Source organism: Athene noctua, chromosome 17, assembly GCF_965140245.1.
Source record: "Athene noctua chromosome 17, bAthNoc1.hap1.1, whole genome shotgun sequence".
NCBI lineage: Eukaryota > Metazoa > Chordata > Aves > Strigiformes > Strigidae > Athene > Athene noctua.
Window position 1 is genome coordinate 12,270,051 of NC_134053.1, and position 19,083 is coordinate 12,289,133.

A 19,083-nucleotide genomic window follows, 5' to 3' on the forward strand; every position below is an offset into this window, starting at 1 on the left:
CTACTGCCAGCTGAATGCTATTTCAAACAAGCCTGCCCATGCCAGTGCTCTCAAATCCTCCTCACTGCATCGGGTTTGGTCCCTCCATCCTGTGCCCCAGGAAGGACAGACCAAAGACCCAGGCTGACTGGAAGAGCAGCTGCTCTGCATGGGCCAGGGTCCCTTGTCCCCCGAGAGCAGGCACACAGAGAAGGAAGGTGTCACTTTCTCTCTCTGATCCAGCTGCAGCCTTCTGACCACCTCTGATGCAGTTTCAAGCTGAAATCGGGGCAGCTTGTAAAACCCCAAAAGGTAGATTACATCTCTGGTGTTCCTGATCTGAGCAGGAAGCAACAAGGTCCACATCAGCACTTTTAAGAGGATGTTGTACTGTTCAACTTGCACTTAATCGCCTAGAACAACTGGCAAGAGAATACTGGAGCTACACCCAAGGCAGGCAGCGGCAGGGAGAGGCTCTGGGCTGCAGCAGTGGTGGGATGTTAAACTGCATCTCGGCGGCAGCCCGCAGTCCCCTCCGCAGTGCAGTCAGTCTCGGCCTCCCACACCGTGAGCCATAAAGCACCGGGGGCTCCTCTGCCCCCACCACTAGAAAAGAGGGACCACCTCATCCAAGTGACAATATAATTTTGTTTATTTTCCTTTAACACACTGCTGGTTAAAACTGCCAGACAGTAGATTTCAGAACATTCCCTCAACCGAACATCCTGGGGAAATTAAAAAATAAAACCGCTACCATGTACCAAAAATAAAATAACCCACCCCCACACCCATCTTTTCCCCCAAACTAGTCCCTGCAAAGCCAATGCAATCAGAAATAGACATCTGTGCTTTTCACCCAGGGCTCAAGCTTGCTGCAAAATCAACTAAAAAAAAAATGTCACTGCAAGTTGTTATAACACAAAGCAATGGACAGAAAAATTAAAAAATCCTCCTTAAAAGCCCATTGTACTGGTGACAAGTACAGATGGAGATCTCTCCCCACACTGCTTTAGCCTTTACAGACAACCTAGACCTGCAGCTTCAAGTAGTTTGTGACATGTCGTTAATGCCAAGGGCACGGGTCACTTCCTTGCGTCCCAGCTTACACAGCCGGGCACTATGGAGCAGTGGGCTGACCTGCCAACGCTACAACCTGCTACGACAACAGGACCCAAACATCAACGCCACCTGCCCAGCATCTCGCAGGCCTGGCTACTGCCTCCTGGCACAGAGCACAAGCCCTGCCTCTGCTCTCACAGTCTCTGGGGCTGCTTTACCAACCTGGCTGCTTCTCGAGTGGGAAAGCCCCGAATACATGAAGCCCTTGTAGAAACCACAAAATATTCAAGCCCCCACTTGCCAGCAAGTTTCCAGACGCTGCTCCACTCCAGTGCCCTAGCTGAGGAGTGACAGAACAGCCTGGTAGCCCAGGCAAACACATCCCCACTACGGGTGACTGGGAACAACCCCAGGGCAGAGACCCTGCGTTTCCTCCATTCACACTCTCCCCAGTTAAATGGATTCAAGCTGTACTTCACCCCTTGCCTTGAAAATGTCATCACACAAACTCTTTAGCAGAGAATTCTGGTGTCTGCAAAAGATTCACATTTTCTAATCAGCCAGTACTGTTTCTAGGAGGGAGGAAAGCACTTCTGTTTTGTTGATTATTTTTTTCTTTTTTTAAATAAAGCACTTTTTGGGAAAAAAAACCCTATCAATAGCCTGCAGTAGCATCCCACTGATCAGACTGGGGACAGTGCCACCACATCCCTCCCCCTCCCATATCTTCCCCCCAATCTCCAAAAATAGTATTTAATATACAGCAATAAACTCTGAGCAAGCCAGAGCCCCGGAAGACATGGACCTGCTTTCACCTCTTCCGTCCAGCCCAGCACCATTTCAGTGCAGTTGCTACTATACTCCTGGGACAAATCCGTTTGGATCCAAGGTGAAACACGCGCCCCAGCCCCGCTGGGTAGGGCGCGAAGCAGGGGTGCAGCACAGGAGGCCTATTCGTGTAATCATGTTTCTGAGCCTTCACAGCTCCAGCCTGGTGGTGTGTTTGTGCTGTTGAGAATACTTGTTGGAGCCTATTTGGGACTAGCCAGTGAAGACAGACTGGTGGAACCAGGCTGACATTAAAAAAAGCATCCTTGAATTGTATTAGACTTTGGCATTTGTCGTGGAGATGCAGAAGCGTCAGTAGGTAAATTAGCTCAGTGCTGGCCCAGCTCCCATTTCCCTTGGATTCTCAGAAAGGATATTTCCCTCCCCACCAAGTAAGTGCAAGAAGCAGACTGATCTCTCCCACGTTCAAGCATCAAACAGAGCCTGAAACACTTGGTACTTTGCAGCTGCTCAGAACCTGTCTCACATCAAGGGCTGAAGCTGCTCTGCTGGTCCTCTCTCTCCTCCTGCTGTTTTCTGTCAAAGACAGGCCTGTTCATACCACACTTCCCATATCAAGACATTTCCCTGGCTGTTGCAATCCCATTTCAACTTAAAGAAAGGCCAAGGGATAAAGCACAGGTCTCTGCTCCCTGTTCAGACCCAAACAGTGCAGGGCAAGCCTTCAGCAAGTGAGTTTGGGGGGCAGGACCCCTCAAGCCACACTGCACCCAGAAGCTGTGAGCACCATACGACGACCAGGACCCAGCCGTGACTCACTCAGCTCCGAACTGCACAGACACGCAGGCACCAGACTGTCTGGAAGTTCTCCATCCTGCCTTCAGGAGATTTCTGGGGGGAAGACCAGACCTGAAGGAGCTCTTCCAGTTCTTCCATCCCCTACTAGTTTGGTTTTTTTTTCCATTGACCTCAAGGGCTGGAACCAAAGATACTTGCTCACAGTTCTCTGCTTCAGCTGCGACCTCTGGAGCTGGCATCCAGGGACAGTGAGACAGTCCCCAGCTGATCACGAGGGCAGGGAATGCCTATCCCTTGGAGAAAAAGAAAAAACAACTCAGAAGCTCCTTTAAAAAAAAAAAAAGAAGCTTCTTCAAATAGACTTTTATTCAAAGTCTGAGACAAAGGCACCAAAAAGTGAAGGGAATTAATTTGGCTTTCTGCTTACTGCCACCTGGGATACTCAAAAGGGTCAGAGCTGTTGTTTTAGTCACACACACAGAAGGGGAAAATGTCCTGGCTTAAAGGTACGAGAGGGGCTGATGAGGGGGTAATTAAAATAGGCTTTGGAACCACTACCTGCGGCTGGATCCAGGCCCAAAACATGACCGAAGGTGTCACCTTCCCCTTTATTAAGTGAAAGCTTTATTAAAATTGCCTTATCTGCCTCCATCTACACAACTGCTCCACAAATCAAGCCAGGGTCTGTTCTGACCCAGCTCCCCACACTGCTGCACAGGGACTGTGCTTCATCTGCCTGCTGCTGGCAGGAGGCAACAAAGCACAAACAGGCCTGCCTCTAACCGGTCTCAGTTAAACAACGTCTTGGATATTCCCTCAAACACCCATGCTGGAAAGCTACAGTCAACCCAAACTTTCTCCTTCCCTGGTCAGGACCAGGTACCTCATTATACCCATCTGGCTGGCTTGCAGATGCTAGCCAGACAGCAAGGGGAGCCAGCCTGAGTATACCATTCCCAGTGAGGTGCTGACTGGTTATCCCCCACCATCCTCCCATGTTCCTACACGCTTTGTTTGAAGGCTCCTTCCAAGGCAAACCTGTCAGGAGGGGATGGACCAACAAACAAGGAAAACTGCTCATAGCACCATAACAGGATCAGGAACTCCCCAACCATCCAGATGCCAGCTTTGTAGTCAAAGATGCATAAAACGAGGGCCAAAACAACTAAATTGAAGTCATGAAGGATGTACTATTTCTCTCTTATTCAAGTAAGAAAAATTAATTTGAACTGAGCAACTGGAACACAACAGATCACCCTCTGCACAGCTTTGCTTTAGGGCGGCTGATGGCACCAAATGGGTGCCCTGGCTGCCAGGAGAGGCAGGGATAAACTATCCTAGAAGACTTGTGTCTGACTTTTGCCCACCTAAATGCACGTCCCTTTTCTCATACTAGGCAAGGTGCAGAGATTACTGGGTGAGCCACAAGAAGCTGAGTGATTCCTTGCTTCAAGGATGCTCAAATAAAATGCAACCTAAAAGGCCTGGAGAACAGCTCCTTACAGAGAAGCTTGCTGCTTTCAAGCCCAGGTTCTTTGCTTAACAAATCAGCGCAGTTCATGCTTCTCAAAACTGATAAAGATCTAAATGTCTCCTTGCTCCAGTTACAGCAATCCCCAAAACACAGGAGAATCTCTGCAGGCACTGTCACCAAACAAAACAGAGCTCATATTTTATAAGAGTTTTCTAAGTACTAGGATTTTAACAGCAGCTAGAAGATGAAGCAGACAACTTCAAGCTTACCGCCTTCTCATCCTAAAGTTTGTTCTTAAGATCTGCTCTCTCTAAATCCTGTCTTCTTCAATGTGGCAGGGACCCTCTTGCTTCTCCCAAACTGGCTGTTACCACTTGTGCAACCGGAGAGAAGGTAACTGAAGTCCTACTACTTGCTTTTCAGCTCAGACACAGAACTAGGGTCAGGCCTATAGCAGATGTATGCAATCAGAAAGGCAAGGTTCAGTGCCACTGCTGCAGAGAGCAGAACTTTGACACCTCCCCCAGCTCCAGTTCTGGAGCAAGTGAGCTGGCAGCTCACATCACAGCTTGAGGGTTAGGAGGAAGCAAAGGATTCAGCTGCTTGGGCCCAGCAGACCAGAAAGGCTGCTCCTCTGGTTTCCTTTCTGGAAACTAGGGAATTCTGCTGACCCTCCTCAGCTCAAAGAAAGGCTGAGCCAGTGCAGGGGATCAAACTCCAGAACAACCACTAGGAAAACTCAGGCCCGGGAGGGAGGAGCAGCAGTGCCACTCACTGAGGAGTACTCAGTGCCACTGCTCAGGGTAAAGAGAGAGCACTTCTGAGAACAGAGATAGCAGGAGGTAAAGTGTCTGTGAGCCCAGAGCTCACCAACATCGAAGCTGACCCACAAGGACCCAACCCTGCCTGGGACAGATCCTGCTCCAGCACACAGAACGTCTCCTGCCAGCCCGAAGTGCTCCATGTGTCAGGGGCCAAGACCACAGGAAGGCAGCTCCCTGGAGCCTGCAGCTCTGATCAGCAGGCACAGCGAGGGCTTCTGCTCCACTCAGCTTCTGTCAGGCAGACACAGGCTCTGCATGTGGAAACAGACGCCTCTTGCAGAAATATCCCCGGGGGAAGCGGGTGACCTTGTCTCCAGTGTTCTGCTCACTTCCAGATCTCTGGAGGGCAACAAGCCACCTTGCTCTACAGTACTGAAATGCTGGACACCTGCCCCTTGACTACAGTGCCCTGACACACGAAAGGCCGAGCGAAGTGAAGCCGCTGACCAGCTGCACTGCACTTCCCAGTGCTGCAGGCAGGCCTGGTCCCTGCGACAGGCAACGAGAGCCCACAGGGAGCACCCGCAAGGTTGCTCCGCTCTGTCCTATGGCACAGCCTGTTCACAGTCACCAGGCAGGGAGCTAACCGTTAGGAAGGTCAAGGAACAAGTCCAGAACCTCCTCTCTAAATCACCTGATTCTCAGCTTCTTCCAAATGAGAGGTCACTTACTAGAAAGGGCAAAACAAGGAACTGGGCTTAAAATGGAACCTTTGAAAAGAAAAGGATATTAAAGGAAGCAAAAGCCATAATCAATACAGAAAACTAGTGCATCTGATCAGACGCTAACGTCAGCCTCTTGCAGGCTACAGCAGAATCCCTCTGCGACGGATCTAACATTACAATTGCCAAACTAGGAAAGTCTCTCCCAACTGGTGCAGCAAATCAGGCCAGATAAATCCCTCTGCTCCTGGCGCAGCTTGCAGTCTTAGCAGGGGAATGTCTCCACAGAGGCTGAGCAGCTAGCTGGAGTCTTGGTATCTTTGTGCAGGTGAGTACCATGCATCGTGTTGCACACATCTGGGGAGATGCTGAGCCAGGCTCCATCCTCCACAGTTGTTAGTCACCCAATGGCACCACAACACTTCCACGCTCCCAGACAAAACGTGTACCCAGGCCTGGTTTTAAGGGCTGCTTCCCTGCTAAGGAACCATATTCCACCCAGCAAAGGCAGAGATCTTGCAGCACATGACTTTCTCTCAGTGTCGGACGTGGCCCAGGACTGGTAGCATCAGCTTTCAACAGCCAGGACTCAGTTTACTCTTGGATGCTCCAGAGAGGATCAGAGGCTGCACATGGTGCGAAGGGGAAGGCGAGGGCCTCACTGCTTGCTGGCAGGGGGAAGGTAAGCTCCCTCTTACCTGGACCTGCTATTCATTCCAAATGATTTTTTTTTTTTCCCTTAAATTATGAACAATATGGAGAAATTGAAAGCAACCGTGTTTGGTCCAACTCCTTCCCTCCCAGCCCCTTGGCTGATGCTCTGTGGGGCTTGCTCTCACAATCGGCAGAGGCAGAAGAGGGTAGGAATGAAGACACCAAAGGCCACCAATATAGGAAACATGAGGCTGCTGTTGTCCGAGGCATAGGGGTTTGGTGTGCGTGGGCCTGACTGAACCCGGTTCTTATTTGCCTGTTTTTTAACACTGGAGCCATCATCATATTCATCTTCATCATCATCTTCCTCTTTTTTCTCCAGACCTGGGTGCGGCTGCAGCTTTGGAACATCTGTTGGAAAAGACAAAAGGTTGCAAGGAGGCAGAATGTAACCTGGGAAATGACCTGAGTCACTCCCTTCCCCTCTCCCTGATCCAGCATGAACACAGGCAACAGGGCACCCGACACCAACCAACACCACGGCCAGAGCACCCCACAGAATAAGAGCATCCTCCCGCAGCAAGGCTCACACCACTATTCTTTCCTCTGTGACACAAGAGCATCTGAAGACCCAACTACAAAAAAACCAGCATCTACCCCATCTACACGTCACATAGGAGAAGTTACAGCACAAAAGCACGCTTACAGCATACACAGATACCACAGCTGCTCAGTGAGATCTAGTCAGGAACAAGCACCTGCTGCCTGTGGGACCAGCAGATAGGGGTGCACACAGGAATAACCCTTTCCACAAATGGTCCTACCTCAAATCACTGCAACCCCTCAACCCCAGACCTATCAGAGCAGCGTGGCCCAACCCCACTCAGATCCACTCCTCTGAGCCTGGAGCCTGAACTGCAGATCCCACACGCAGAGAGGTGCCACCTGGCCACAAGGTTACACACCAAATCTTCGGCAGCACTTGGCAATCCCTGATCAATAGTAAGGCAAATTGATGCTTTGGTCAGAGATGGGTCCTAAACCTCCCCAGTTCAGGAGTGAGAGGAGCTCCAACTGCAGCACAGACTTACAAAGAGCGTGATGAAAGAGCAAGGACTTGACTAACACTCCCCACTGCTATCCACAGGAACTGATACCTGGGAAAAAACACTGCCTTGTCCTCAAGCTGAGAAGGCAAAACAAAGCTCCAGGTAAGAAGCACTTAACTACCAGCTAAAAGATCTCTGTAAATTCCTTGTCTGCAGGGCTGCTGCTAACATCCAAGGCCAGAGGGAATTTATCTGCAGCTGTAAGCTAAGACTGACCAGACATGTTCCCTTCTCCTCTGCCCCACATGCAGGAAGTCCCAAACCATACGTTTTCTTTTTTTCTTATTCCAAAAATGACATAGCTTTGTGCACTTGGAGAAGCAGGAGGACACTACACACCTATTTCACTCTGCAACTGCACTCTGTGGGAACTTGCTGTGAGAGAAACAGCTTTGCCAGAGGCGGGTCAGCAAGAGCTATGATCTCATGGTCTGAGAAGCAACAGGCTGCTGTCCAAGCAGGAAGAGCCTTCTGGCTCAACAACTGTGCTTACCTTCCACTGTTCCTTGCAGGATGTATAGGGCACAGATTTTTGGATTGTCATAGTAGCCCTACAGAAAGAAAAGAAAGAAGTCAGTGCTGCAGCTTTGAGTCAAGAAATACTCTCCCCACCTACCACCACCTCCTCTTCCAGCATACAGCTGCATCACATGGCTGGGGAAGAAAGGGAAAAGGAAGATCAGAGCTCTGCCCAGAAAAGCTTATTACCTTTACAAACTCAATGTGGAGCTTCCCCGTGAACGTGGAAACCTCTCCCTGGACACTTAGTTTCCCCTTTTTGATACTCATGGGAATGATCTCATCGTGAGCTGTGCTGTGTCCAACTCTGTCAAAAATGTCCAAGTCCTTCACCACCACGTGGCCATTCAAGCGAACATCAAATACCTTCAGAGTGGAAGAGATGACTGTGTCAGAACAGATTCAGGCACGTGATGGTTGAAGGGTGAACAGAACAGGAAAGGTCTCTGCTTGTTATGCACCCAGGACCAGAAAGTACTGCAGCATGCACTGTCCCATCATGCATGCTCCACTCCCTTGGGAAGGATTCAGAGCCCAAAAGCAGCCAGGTAAAGACACTGAAGCTTTAACATTGCTTTCAAATACCCTGAAATCTGCTGCCTCCTTTTAAAATAACCCCTGCATCTGCTGTTCAGAACAGAGGACAGCACAATTTTATTTTGGTTTATTCATACTTTTCTTTCACAACCTTCCTTCAACCTACTGGCTGAGGACCTGTTCCTCGCACCCCAGGGTGGCTGCGACACCCCACACCCTAGGGAGTTAAACCATTTCTAACTAACAACCTGCAGCAGAGCAAAGAGGAACCAAGCTGGTGAAGGATACAGAGTTTGAAAGAGATAAAATGTTAAACTGCTAACCACATCTGTGAATTCAGAGTGAAAGTCCTCCTCGGGGCTGTAATGACTCAAACTTCGCTCACCATCTGGGGAATCCCAGCAGAACCACATGAAGGAAGAGGAACCAAAGATGCCTCAGTCCTTCAGTTTAATCTGAGGCCGTTTTTTGCATCCATTCTGTAAGTCAGCCCCACCAGTTCTGTTCCCTGAAATACTTCTCTGGCAGGAAGGCAGCACAGTGCTTAAGGAGCAGGGGTCTAAAGAAGCTGATGAAGTCAGAAGAAAGCCAGACTAAAACACACACCACTTCTCTCCCAATTTATCACAGGGCTTTGAGTTCTTTGTGCTTCTGCTTCCACATCTTTACACAAGGAATTTCAAAAGTGGACAAGGACTGTTCTTCTCTAAAGAGCAATAAAGAGGGTTGAATTTAACACTGTGCTTTTGGGATCAGTTCAAATGAGTATCAAGTCTTATTACATTTGTAAAAAATTGTTTTAAGTTAGTTATTTAACCCAGATCACTTCCCTGATTCAATCTGTGCAATACTTCCTTCAGCACAAGCATGCTGTCAGGTCAGGAACAAGTCTTCAGGGAAAAGGCAAAAACACTTCTTCTCAAAGTCATAACAGCCTAAACAGATCGTAAACCTCTACTGCCAGTTATGTTTAGTTGCATGTTTGAATACTCTGTAATGCAGTTTTCCAGGCCAACTGTGTATCTGAAATGTGGAAGAGAGCTCAAAGTTTCAGAGCCCATAAGAGCTCTAGAAACTGAATTAACTATTAGTGCTTTATTTCATTCCTTTCTCCAGCATGCAAAGCAGCAGAAGCAGCTTGGACATGCACAGTCTTAGCCATGAACTCAAATCAAAATGACAGGCAAGGAGCTGTTGCTTACCTTCTGTTGAGACTGGGCAAAATAGACCTCTGCAAACTTCAACACCAGCACATAGTCACCCTCCTCTTTGATGGGAACTTCATAGCCAAAGGTTTCCTCATTGTAACGCTCAGTCTGGTACAGAATCTGATCTTCCGCATTGGACCGCAAGATGGGCAGCTTCATACCGTAGTCAGAAGCTGGGTTTCAAGCCCAAAACAGTGAGAGGAAGGGTTAGTTTCTAAGGCACTTGGAAGAGACACTTTATATACTCTTGAAGTGCTTACCTCCCTAAGTGGGGTTAGCACTTGTCAGACCTGTCTCCCCTCCTTGCTCTGACCAGGAGGCGGCACTACTGGAGCAGAAGCAGAGGTAGCCAAAGCCCTAGAACCCAGGTCTTGTAGAAAAACAGGTCTGGACCTGCTGCAGTTTAAGTAAGACACAGTAAACTCACACCATTTCAGAAAGAAGAGTCTGTTTCACAAACAGGGCACAGGGCCAAAGGACTTGGCCACTGACTCCTGCTTCAAAGAGGAAAAACACCTAGAACATTTTTACAACATTTTCAAATTACAAACTCTGAGGACAAAACCCAAACAGTCAAGGTAGGACTGACTCAACTCATTCATTCAACAGATCTTAAGTTAGCAGCTGATGGCATCAGGTTTGAGAGACTATCCCTCCTCAGGTGAAAATCTGGGGAATGGCAGAAGGGTAAAAAGCATTAGGTATCTTACAAAACCCCTTCTCACCACAGCCACACAACACCTGCCAGCTTGAATACCGGAAGAAGGAAGCAAGAAAGATTAACAGAAGGGTTTCAAGAGCACCAGCAGCTCCATCAGCTGCTGTTCTCACAGCCACGCAGCTGAACTGGGCACTGTCTGCAGGCATCCCAACAGCCCCCTGAGAAGGGCCCAAACAACATTCCCAAATGGGACAGTAACTGAGAAAAATAACAGAAATCATAAAATTTGCCTCTTCTCAGTCATTACTTCACCACCTCTAGAGCAGCCCTCAAAAGACCTTAACCCAGCTTGTATTTCAATGTGTCAGGATTACTGTACAAATGCAAACTGATGCATGTCTTGAGAGCTCAGAATCAAGCAACCCCCCAGTGAAGCAAGGGCAGGAGGGAAGACTGCGGACACCACCTGCCCACTGGCATTTCAGACAGGAGTTGATCCAGATGAAGTTCTCTGCTGACACTTGCCACTTCCACCCACCCCATTTCCATGGGAACAGACACTGCATTGGCCAAGACAAAGCAAGAACTACTAACCCGGTGCACGTTGCCAAAGATGGAGCCAATGCAAACGAGCGAGAGGAAATTAATGCCAGTTCTTAGTCTCCCGTTTCACACAGAGCTACACTCAGGCAATCTTCTCTTTACCACTCAAACCTGAGCGCAAAGGCTGAAGACTAATCACCAGAAATACAGAGGGTGAAAAGTTTAACCTGTCCTCCTACACAGATATTTCAGCTATATATTACAGTGATAACAAACCAAGGACTCCACAGAAGTCAGCTCCTATTAGAGAAAAGCCTCCATAGGAAGAAAGTCCTTTAATATCCAAGAAGGTAACTGGAGAGGACTACCTGTCACCTGCGTATCAGAGGTCTGTTGACACAGCTGTGGAAGCGAGCTTGATTTGACAGCCCGCTGGGTGTGCTGAGGTAGCTCAGAGACAAGCAGTAGGCATTAAGCTGCAACTCAACTATGCTTGGCACCTGGCTATTCTGTAATTGCCATCAGCACATTTTGTCCCTTAGGGCACAGCGTCTGAACTGAGGCTTGGGGGGGGGGGGGGAAAAAAAAGGGTTTTAATTTGCCCAGAGGTAGTACAGCCCAGAAACACTAGGCCTAGGTTGTTTCCTCCCAGTCAGCCACATACTTCTGCTATAGCCATTACATGCCTACCAACACAGAGAGGAGCCCAGAGTAAACTCAACAATGGTGCAACAAAAAGCCATTGAGGGAAAAGCAGCTGAAAGCTCAAAGTCTCCTCTGCTGTGCCTGGCACCGCTGGCTCAAGCGGGATTATTGGAACTGCCTGTTGTTCAGAGGACACACTACAGGCTTTCCCCAAAGGAAGAACATGTCATAGTATGCTTGAAAAAGACCCTTTTTTCTCCAGAACTCAAATAAATTGTTCAAGTCCACAGGTCTGTGAAGGGAAGCTGACCTACAGCAATCAGGGCACCTTGTGCGACTGGGGCACCAGCTTCCACGGGCGTGAAAAACTCCTAACAAACCGTATTAATATTTAAATGTGACCTCCCCTGTACCCATTGTGCACAAACAGCTCTCCATTCGGGATGGCACTCACTCAGGGTAAGCAATGGCAGGCCTTGCTGTATAACACAGGATAATCCTCACCATCCTACAGGGAAACAGGGAAGGTTAGACTTAAAAGTCAACAAAAAACTCATCTTTTCTGCACTCCACCACTCACCTGAAACTGTCAGCAGGAGCAGCTCAGCACAGTTCACTTTTCAATAAATTTCTGAATCAACTAAGTTTTTGTGCACCAATTATCAGAAACACACAGAAGTCACACAACCAGAGTGGTTTCAGGGGAAGCAGGAAAAGGTAATCCAAGTGCAATATTAGTTCTCCATCCTATCCTTAGTGGTAGATAGAAGGTTTTACAGATTCAGTAGTTAGAGCAGCTGCTCATATCCCATCTGCCTCTACTTCTGCTTCTGACCCTGTCCTGCTCTTGAGCACCCTGCCAGGAGCAGTGGAGCAGAGCAGGCAGCTGCACCTTCCTCCTGCCCGGCCCCAGCGCCGGGGCCGCAGCGCGCAGCCTGCGCTCTCCTCCCTGCCGGGACCAGGCTGCTGGCGTAGCATCACCCCGCACCGCCAGCGGCTCAGCTGCGCAGAGCAGGCAAAGCATGTTCTCACTTTGCGGCGAGCGCTGCGGGCTGGGCTTCAAACTGGCAGATCGTGCTGTGGAAACTGGGGTCTTTCAGTGGAAAATGGAAAAAAAGGAGCCAGGCGGCTGCACGCGGCCGGCTTGGCAGCCTGACCGCTCCCGTCACCTTTCCAGCCGAAATTCCACTCCAGCCCGCGAGGAGCGACTTCCCTCCGGCATTACACAACCCCGCAGCCCGAGGCCGGGAGAACCAGCCCGAAGCCCGCAGGGTTCACCCCGCCGCCACCGGGGCCCAGGGCCCGCTCCGCCGCGGGGAGAGCGGGGGAGAAGGGGGGGTGCAGCCTCTAGCCAGGCCCGGCGGTGGCCGCGGTCCCGGCGGGTGACAAGTGCTGCTCGGGGACTGGGCCGGCGCTCCCCGCGGGCGCTCGCCGACCCCGGCCGGCCCCTCCGCGCCGCCGGGCCCGGGCGGCTGACGAAGAGGAGACGCGGCCCACGGGCCTGCCCATGCCACCGCAGCCCTGCGGGGAGACCCACCGACTCTCCGCGGCGGGGCCGGGGGTAGCGGGACGGCGCCGGGGCGACGCGAGTCCCGGACCCCCGCCGACAGAGGCGGGCCTCGCCGCCCCGGGCGGAGCGGAGCTGCGGGGGCCCTGGGGGCAGCCTCACCGCCCCCCCCACCCCCCTCCCGGCGGGCCGCCCGCGCCGCACCGGCGTCCCCCCGCCCTCACCTCGGCCCACGCGGCCCTCGAGCGGGTCCTTGCGGAAGTGGATGCCGTTCACGTCCACATGGGCATCGCCGCCCGCGTTAACGGCCCAGACGACGCTGTCGGCGAGGCCGCCCGCCGCGCCCCGCAGCAGCAGCAGCGGCGGCAGCAGCAGCAGCAGCAGCAAGGGCGGCAGCAGCGGCGCCCCGCGCGCCCCGGCGCCCACCATCTCGGGCTCCCGGCGCCGCGCCCGCCCCTTCCTGCCGCCGCCAGGGGGCAGCCTACCCCGCTGCCGGGGCGGAGCGGGCGACGGCCAACCCGCGCGCCGCAACGCGAATATTAATTCTCTGCCCGCCCGCCATTAGACGGCCGCGGGCCCTTATCTGCATATTCATAAGGCGCCGGGCCAATGGGCTGCGGGAGCGGGCGAGCAGGCTTGGTTGAGAGGCGAGGGGACGGCGGCGCGCTGCGGCGGGAGGCGTGCCCGGCGGGAGCGGAGCGGGGAGTCGGTAGCCGCGAGCGCCCGGGGCCGGCACCGGCCGCTCGGGGAGGGGAGCGAGGGTGGAACCGGCCCCCCAGGAGGGAGCGGCGGGGAGGGACGAGGCCTCCCAGCGGCGTCTCCGGAGCGCGGACGCGGCCCCGCGAGCTCCTCTCGGCGCCGGCCGCCTGCGGGACGGCCCCGCCCCCTCCGCCCCTCCAATCAGGGAGCTCCAGCGCGGCCGAAACGCAAAGCACTGTGGGACGGCGGCGGGAAGCGGGGAGGCCGGTGCGTTGCCGGGGCAACGGACGGCGCTGCGACAGGACGGACCGGAGCGGTCCCGGGACCGGCTCCCGCGGGAGAGGGGCACTGCGGAACGGCCCGGGCACGGCCGCGGAGGGCGGGGAAGCGGCCTGGAGCGGAGCTGGGGGAGCGGGAGCTCCGCTGCCGCCGGGGACGGCTCCTCGTTACCTCCCGGTCGTTTGGTGTCCGCTGCACTCCGAACAGCAACTCCCGACAGCCGTTCTCTGCCTCAGGAAAACACGCTGGTTCCCCAGTTCGCCCCTGCCATAGGCTGTGGGAAAAGGCAGGTACCGGCCCGCCCGGGAGGGAGCGAGACAGCTGGGTGGCGTGCAACCGCTTTGGACCACAATAGTCTGCTTGAAAAGTAAAACAGCCAATAAAAGAGGAAGGTGGGGGATCTAACCGTTACGTTGCCAGTGATTTTTCTGCCTGTGTTGCATTTTACAGCAGAAAGTATGATCCTGGAGTTTTTTTCTGGAGGACCTTGGCGAGGACTTGGGAGGGCTGGAGTGAGAAATCACAGATGGAGATGGGATGAAACTCACTCACTACACGGTGGGGGAGCAAATAACATAATGTTTGCCGCTGTGTTTGCCTTTCTGTATGATCTTGGCGTTCCTCAAAGTTTCAGACACCAGCTGAGCCTCATGTCCACGCTCCAGTTGCCAACCACATTAGTGGTGGCTGCTCCTAAATCCCGATGACATTTTATTGAGTCTTCCACAAAGCATTTGCTTTTAGAAATAAAGATTTGGTGCTGCAGATTGAGAATTAAATGGGTTTGTTGCTTTTGTAATGCACTTATGAGGCCTCTTAACAGAACACAGCCTTGGAGAAGTGAACTCAGTTGAGGGGGGTGGTCAACCACCCACCTTCTGCTCCCTAACCTGCTCTGCCCGGGTTGGAGTGGGCCCCAGAGCGTGTTCCTGCTGCTGTCACAGCAGCTCTTGGGCTCATGGTATAATTGGGCCGGGGCAGACATGGTGCTGCTGAGCTCCCACACCAGCACGGCTGCCAGGAAGGGGTTCCTGAAACAGCAAAGTGGCTTAGGAAACTGCAGCCAGAAAACTAGTGTAAAACACACACTTTTAGCACCTCTCCAGATTAAGCTACCTCACGCTGGTTGCTGGCAAATTGTCTCAGCATTACAGACCCCAGCCCTGGCAGCATCTGATCAAATCCAGACTAATCTCCTGTATCCCTGCTGTGCTTGTGACCTGTTGGGTGTCCCTCAAGCTCGGTTAGCAAAGGAGTGCAAGCAGCCATGGCCAGAACAATGCTGTCCAGTTGGTGAGGCCAAGGGAGGCCTCATTAAAGCTCATTTGCACTTATTACAGATGATCCTTCCTAATCTCAAAATTTCTCAGTTTAAACTGTGATGTACTTGGATTAGAAGCACAGCTTCAAAGCACCTAAACACTTTCTGCGTTATCAGGTTACTGCCATGAGCTGCAAAAGTGAAGTGGGAAAAGGGTCCCTGTGAACCATCAGCAAGCCAAGGAGACGGCCGGGGCTGAGGTTACAAACAGCAACATCTGTGGGTGTGAATCCTCATACTTCCAGTGCTGAGACCCACCAGAGCAGCAAAGGTCCCACCAAGCACCACACAGAGCCCCTTGCGTGGCCCAGGTGGGCTGAGGCAGCTGGCCCCATGGGCCCCTGGGTCAGCAGGGCTTTTGCAGGTCTCACACACACAAAATGGCCTGTTGTGCCTCTCGGTGAGCTGGGGAGTGTGAGGCTCACGGTGGGACCTTCACTGCCTCGGTGGGCACAGGGGCCGTGCAGTCAGTGACTGGGGCTTCATCACAAACCCAGCGTCAAACTGCTCAGCCCAGATCAAATGTGCCCATGAGCAGGAATTCAGACATGAAGGGATTTACCAGCTAACATTTAGGTATGACCAAGACAGGTCCCTCAACTGAAGGGACCTCTTTGGTCCCAGATGTGTCCAAGGGCAGCTGGGAGCTAACCCAACTCATCTCCCACCTTGGGAGTGTCACCAGGGGCTTCCATGGCTGTGCCAGGCCTGGGGTCCCTGCCAAGGGCTCCTGCACATCTTGCAGTGAAATATCAGCAACTCTTCCTTGAAAAGAGAAGAGTTTCCTTGAAAAGGAAGAGCTTCTTCCTCAACAGAAGGAAAAACCCCTCTTTTTCCCCTCTGTTTGAAGACTCAGCCTTTTTAGAGGACAAGGCACTGAGCATTGCAATACCTCCTCCGCCTCCCCAGTCAGAGCATTTCCTGATAACCAGCCTGGATGATTATTTCCCAGGAATCAGCAGCCTATCACGAAACAAGAGGGATTAACTGAGCAGCAGCAAAGTGAGGAGGGATAGTGGCTGGGTGCAGGAGGAGCACTCGCCCTGGCTCACAGTCTGCTCACAGGCGCTGGCAGAGGATGGCGGATGTGCCGCGATGGCCTGTGTCCACCACATCCTACATTGCCGCCCCTGAATCGTTACTTGCGGTCACCAGCAACTTGATCCAGCTTGTGCCCCAGATGTCAAAGGCTCTGTATCCTGTTACTAATCCACTGAGCCATCAGTCCCTTGATGCAGGCTGGATTTACACCAGTAACCTACAAGTGAAAGGCTCAGGGTTGTCTTCTCAATCCCTTGATCTCTGTCTGTCCCCTGGCAGCTGTGCTAAAATGACTCTCCGTCTTGAACCAGTCCTGCCTGGTCTACCTACAGCCCTGATCATTCACAGGCGCTGTAGGGCACGTGTTTTGGGTATTAGCCATTTCCTGCAGGAAAAAGGGATTGAATTTGGGATGTCCAAAAAGAGCAATGGAGCTGTGTGGGTTAGAAGCCGAGCTCATGGCTAACAAGACATCTAAGAAGTCAACGTGAGCCAGCCCCACTGCCTGGGCCAGCTCCCAAACCACACAGTGCTACAGGGTTCAGGTGCCCGGAGGGGACCAGTCTGCCCTGCCATGTGGAGCTATTTGGAAGCCTCCCTGGTACCGGACTGGAGATGAGAGCAAAAGGCTTATGTCTGGAATGAGATTATCTAGATTGGAGCTTTAATCTCTGACCCTGTCTGCATAAGAAAATAGTAAAACTCCGTGGGATTATTTGGGGTTTGTTGTGCAAGTAAAACCAGACTTGCAGCAAGAGCTTCTGCTGGAAGGAAAAAAACCCCAAATCTTTGGAGACCTGCCCTATCTGACCTGTTCACTGTATCATGGTGAGACCTGGCAGAAAATAGCTATGGACGATTTAGCAGGACACAGCTTTCGTTAGAAGTAGCTGTGCTCCAGGACTGACTGCAGAGACACAAAGTGCCCTGCAGCCACCCTTCCCCTAACACCCGTGTCCCTGCATTCCTTGGGAAGATGAACACAGCTCTGCCACGGTACAAACACGGGGACCCGCCTAAGTGAAAATGGCAGTAGTTTGCAGGGAACATCCCCAGCCACCGTGATGCTGTGCTGTTGACCAGTGCAGCCTCTAGAAATGGGTTTACAATTAAAACCGTGTCCTGCCATCTGCTGCTGCAGACAAAAGATGTGTCTGCTCAGTGCAGGACCCAGGAAGCAGCAGGCAGAGACAGCCACCACGCTTGTTGCCACTGACTGTCCCTCAGGCTTGTGCATGCTGATCATGGCACAAGGCATGTGCCCTGAGCCATCACCGGTCCCCACAGGCAGGCACAGTCACTCTGCTGGCAAGCAGCACAGCTGTCCTCTTGCTCTGTGTACACAAGCACGCTTCTTCCTCAACGGGCTCCACTGTAAGCGAAGCACATTTGTGTACTGACACTCCCTATGGCAGACACAAGCCTGCACAGGTCTCTCCCTCCACTGTATTATTCTAAGTACATATATAACTTACCAGGACTGTGGACTCTGTTCGGTTTATCACACTCATCTCCTAAGCACAATACAGCTGCTGTACCAGTAAATATGGAGATCTCTAAATATCCATTTTCCAATCTCTTGGCTCACGCCCACATCTCTAAGACTGCTCCAGATCCATAGATACAAACACATAGTTTGCATACGCCCACTTGCAAACAAACTCTTCTACTGCTGCACGCCCAGGTACCTATCTGCACTCCTGCTTTTAAGTGTGCCCACACAAACCTTTCCCAGTGCAGCCTGTGCAAACACGAGTGCACACACATACAAATACAAGGAGAAATGTAGTTTTTCCATTGCTGGGGTATCAGCCATCACTGCAGCTATAGCTGGTTGGCACAGCAACAGGAAAGCAGAAGAGAAAATCCTCCTTTGGGACACGGATTTGTGGACCCTGAGAATTTGAAAGGGAATCTAGGAAGTGAAAGATTTGAGGTGGAGGGAGCAGGAGGATATTGGTCTTTAACGCCCTAGCTGGAGTAAGGGGGCAACTGAGAAGACGACAGCTCCCAGTCACACTGAGAAACACACAGGGATGACGATGCCCTTTGAAGCCAAGCAGAAATTAGAAATTAGAAATTAGAAATTAGTCCTGGCAACTTGTGACTGAGCCTCTGCACAGAGAAAGGGGACAACTGTAGGTCTGGCAGAGGAAGGGAGCATGAGGTTGGGAGCATCTTGGGGAAAGAGGAAGGAGGATGAGCATCTGATGTGTCTGGAAGCAGCTGGTAGGGCATGGAGGCTGCTGTTGTGGTCACTGCTGCAGACACACACATTTTTGAGAGCAGGGCACTGCCACACAAGGAGGCTCCCAGGCAATCCCCAGCACCTACCATGTTACGGCTTAGCTCCTGCAGCATGGCCCCCACTGTGCACACACTCACAGTTTTGCTTGAAATGGTCTGAAAAGGGGGGGTTGGCTATTGCTGCCTATCCCCCTCCCACGCAGCTCCCCTCTGTGCCCTTTCTCCCATTGCTCCTTGCCATGACACTGCAGGGGCTCTCGCCTGCCCCCTTGCAAGTGGGGGGGATGCAGGGGTGGGGACCCTCCACATTGCCCTCACCGTGAGGCACCCCCTGGCCCCTTGGCCACGGGGACAGCAGGAGGGAGGGCAGAGCCCTGCCGCAGGCTTGGTGGCTGGCAGTGACTCCCCTTCCCGTGGCAAGGACTCGCCTCTGGACCCCGGTGCAGATGCCAGGGTGTGCATCTGCCGAAGCCCTTCTCCCTCAGCCCAGCCACCACCCCTCACAGGGACAGCCAGGCTCCACATCAT

The 19,083-nt window shown here is 52.3% G+C and overlaps 1 protein-coding gene across 2 annotated transcripts; it reads right to left on the reverse strand.

Annotated features, from left to right (window-relative positions):
• Positions 1-619: 619 nt before the first annotated feature.
• MLEC (malectin) lies at positions 620-13,414 on the reverse strand. 2 transcript variants are annotated; one of them, XM_074921135.1, is made up of 5 exons: positions 13,193-13,414; positions 9,607-9,785; positions 8,057-8,233; positions 7,842-7,899; positions 620-6,650 (listed from the first exon to the last, which is right to left on the reverse strand). In XM_074921135.1, the coding sequence occupies exons 1-5, from the start codon at positions 13,395-13,397 to the stop codon at positions 6,421-6,423; spliced, it is 849 nt and encodes a 282-aa protein (XP_074777236.1). In that variant the 5' UTR covers positions 13,398-13,414; the 3' UTR covers positions 620-6,420. The 2 variants fall into 2 exon arrangements, with proteins under 2 accessions (XP_074777236.1, XP_074777237.1); XM_074921136.1 differs by lacking the exons at positions 7,842-7,899; positions 8,057-8,233.
• Between the last annotated feature and the right edge of the window lie 5,669 nt (positions 13,415-19,083).

Bases quoted from the DNA above. Each gene is read 5' to 3' on its own strand.
- MLEC (XM_074921135.1), bottom strand. From the start codon at position 13,397: ATGGTGGGCGCCGGGGCGCGCGGGGCGCCGCTGCTGCCGCCCTTGCTG. The intron at 8,234-9,606 runs GTAAGCAACAGC...TCCACTCTGAAG, and splicing joins TTGCCCAGTCTCAACAGAAG to GTATTTGATGTTCGCTTGAA. The intron at 6,651-7,841 runs GTAAGCACAGTT...CTTTTCCAACAG, and splicing joins CCTGCAAGGAACAGTGGAAG to ATGTTCCAAAGCTGCAGCCG.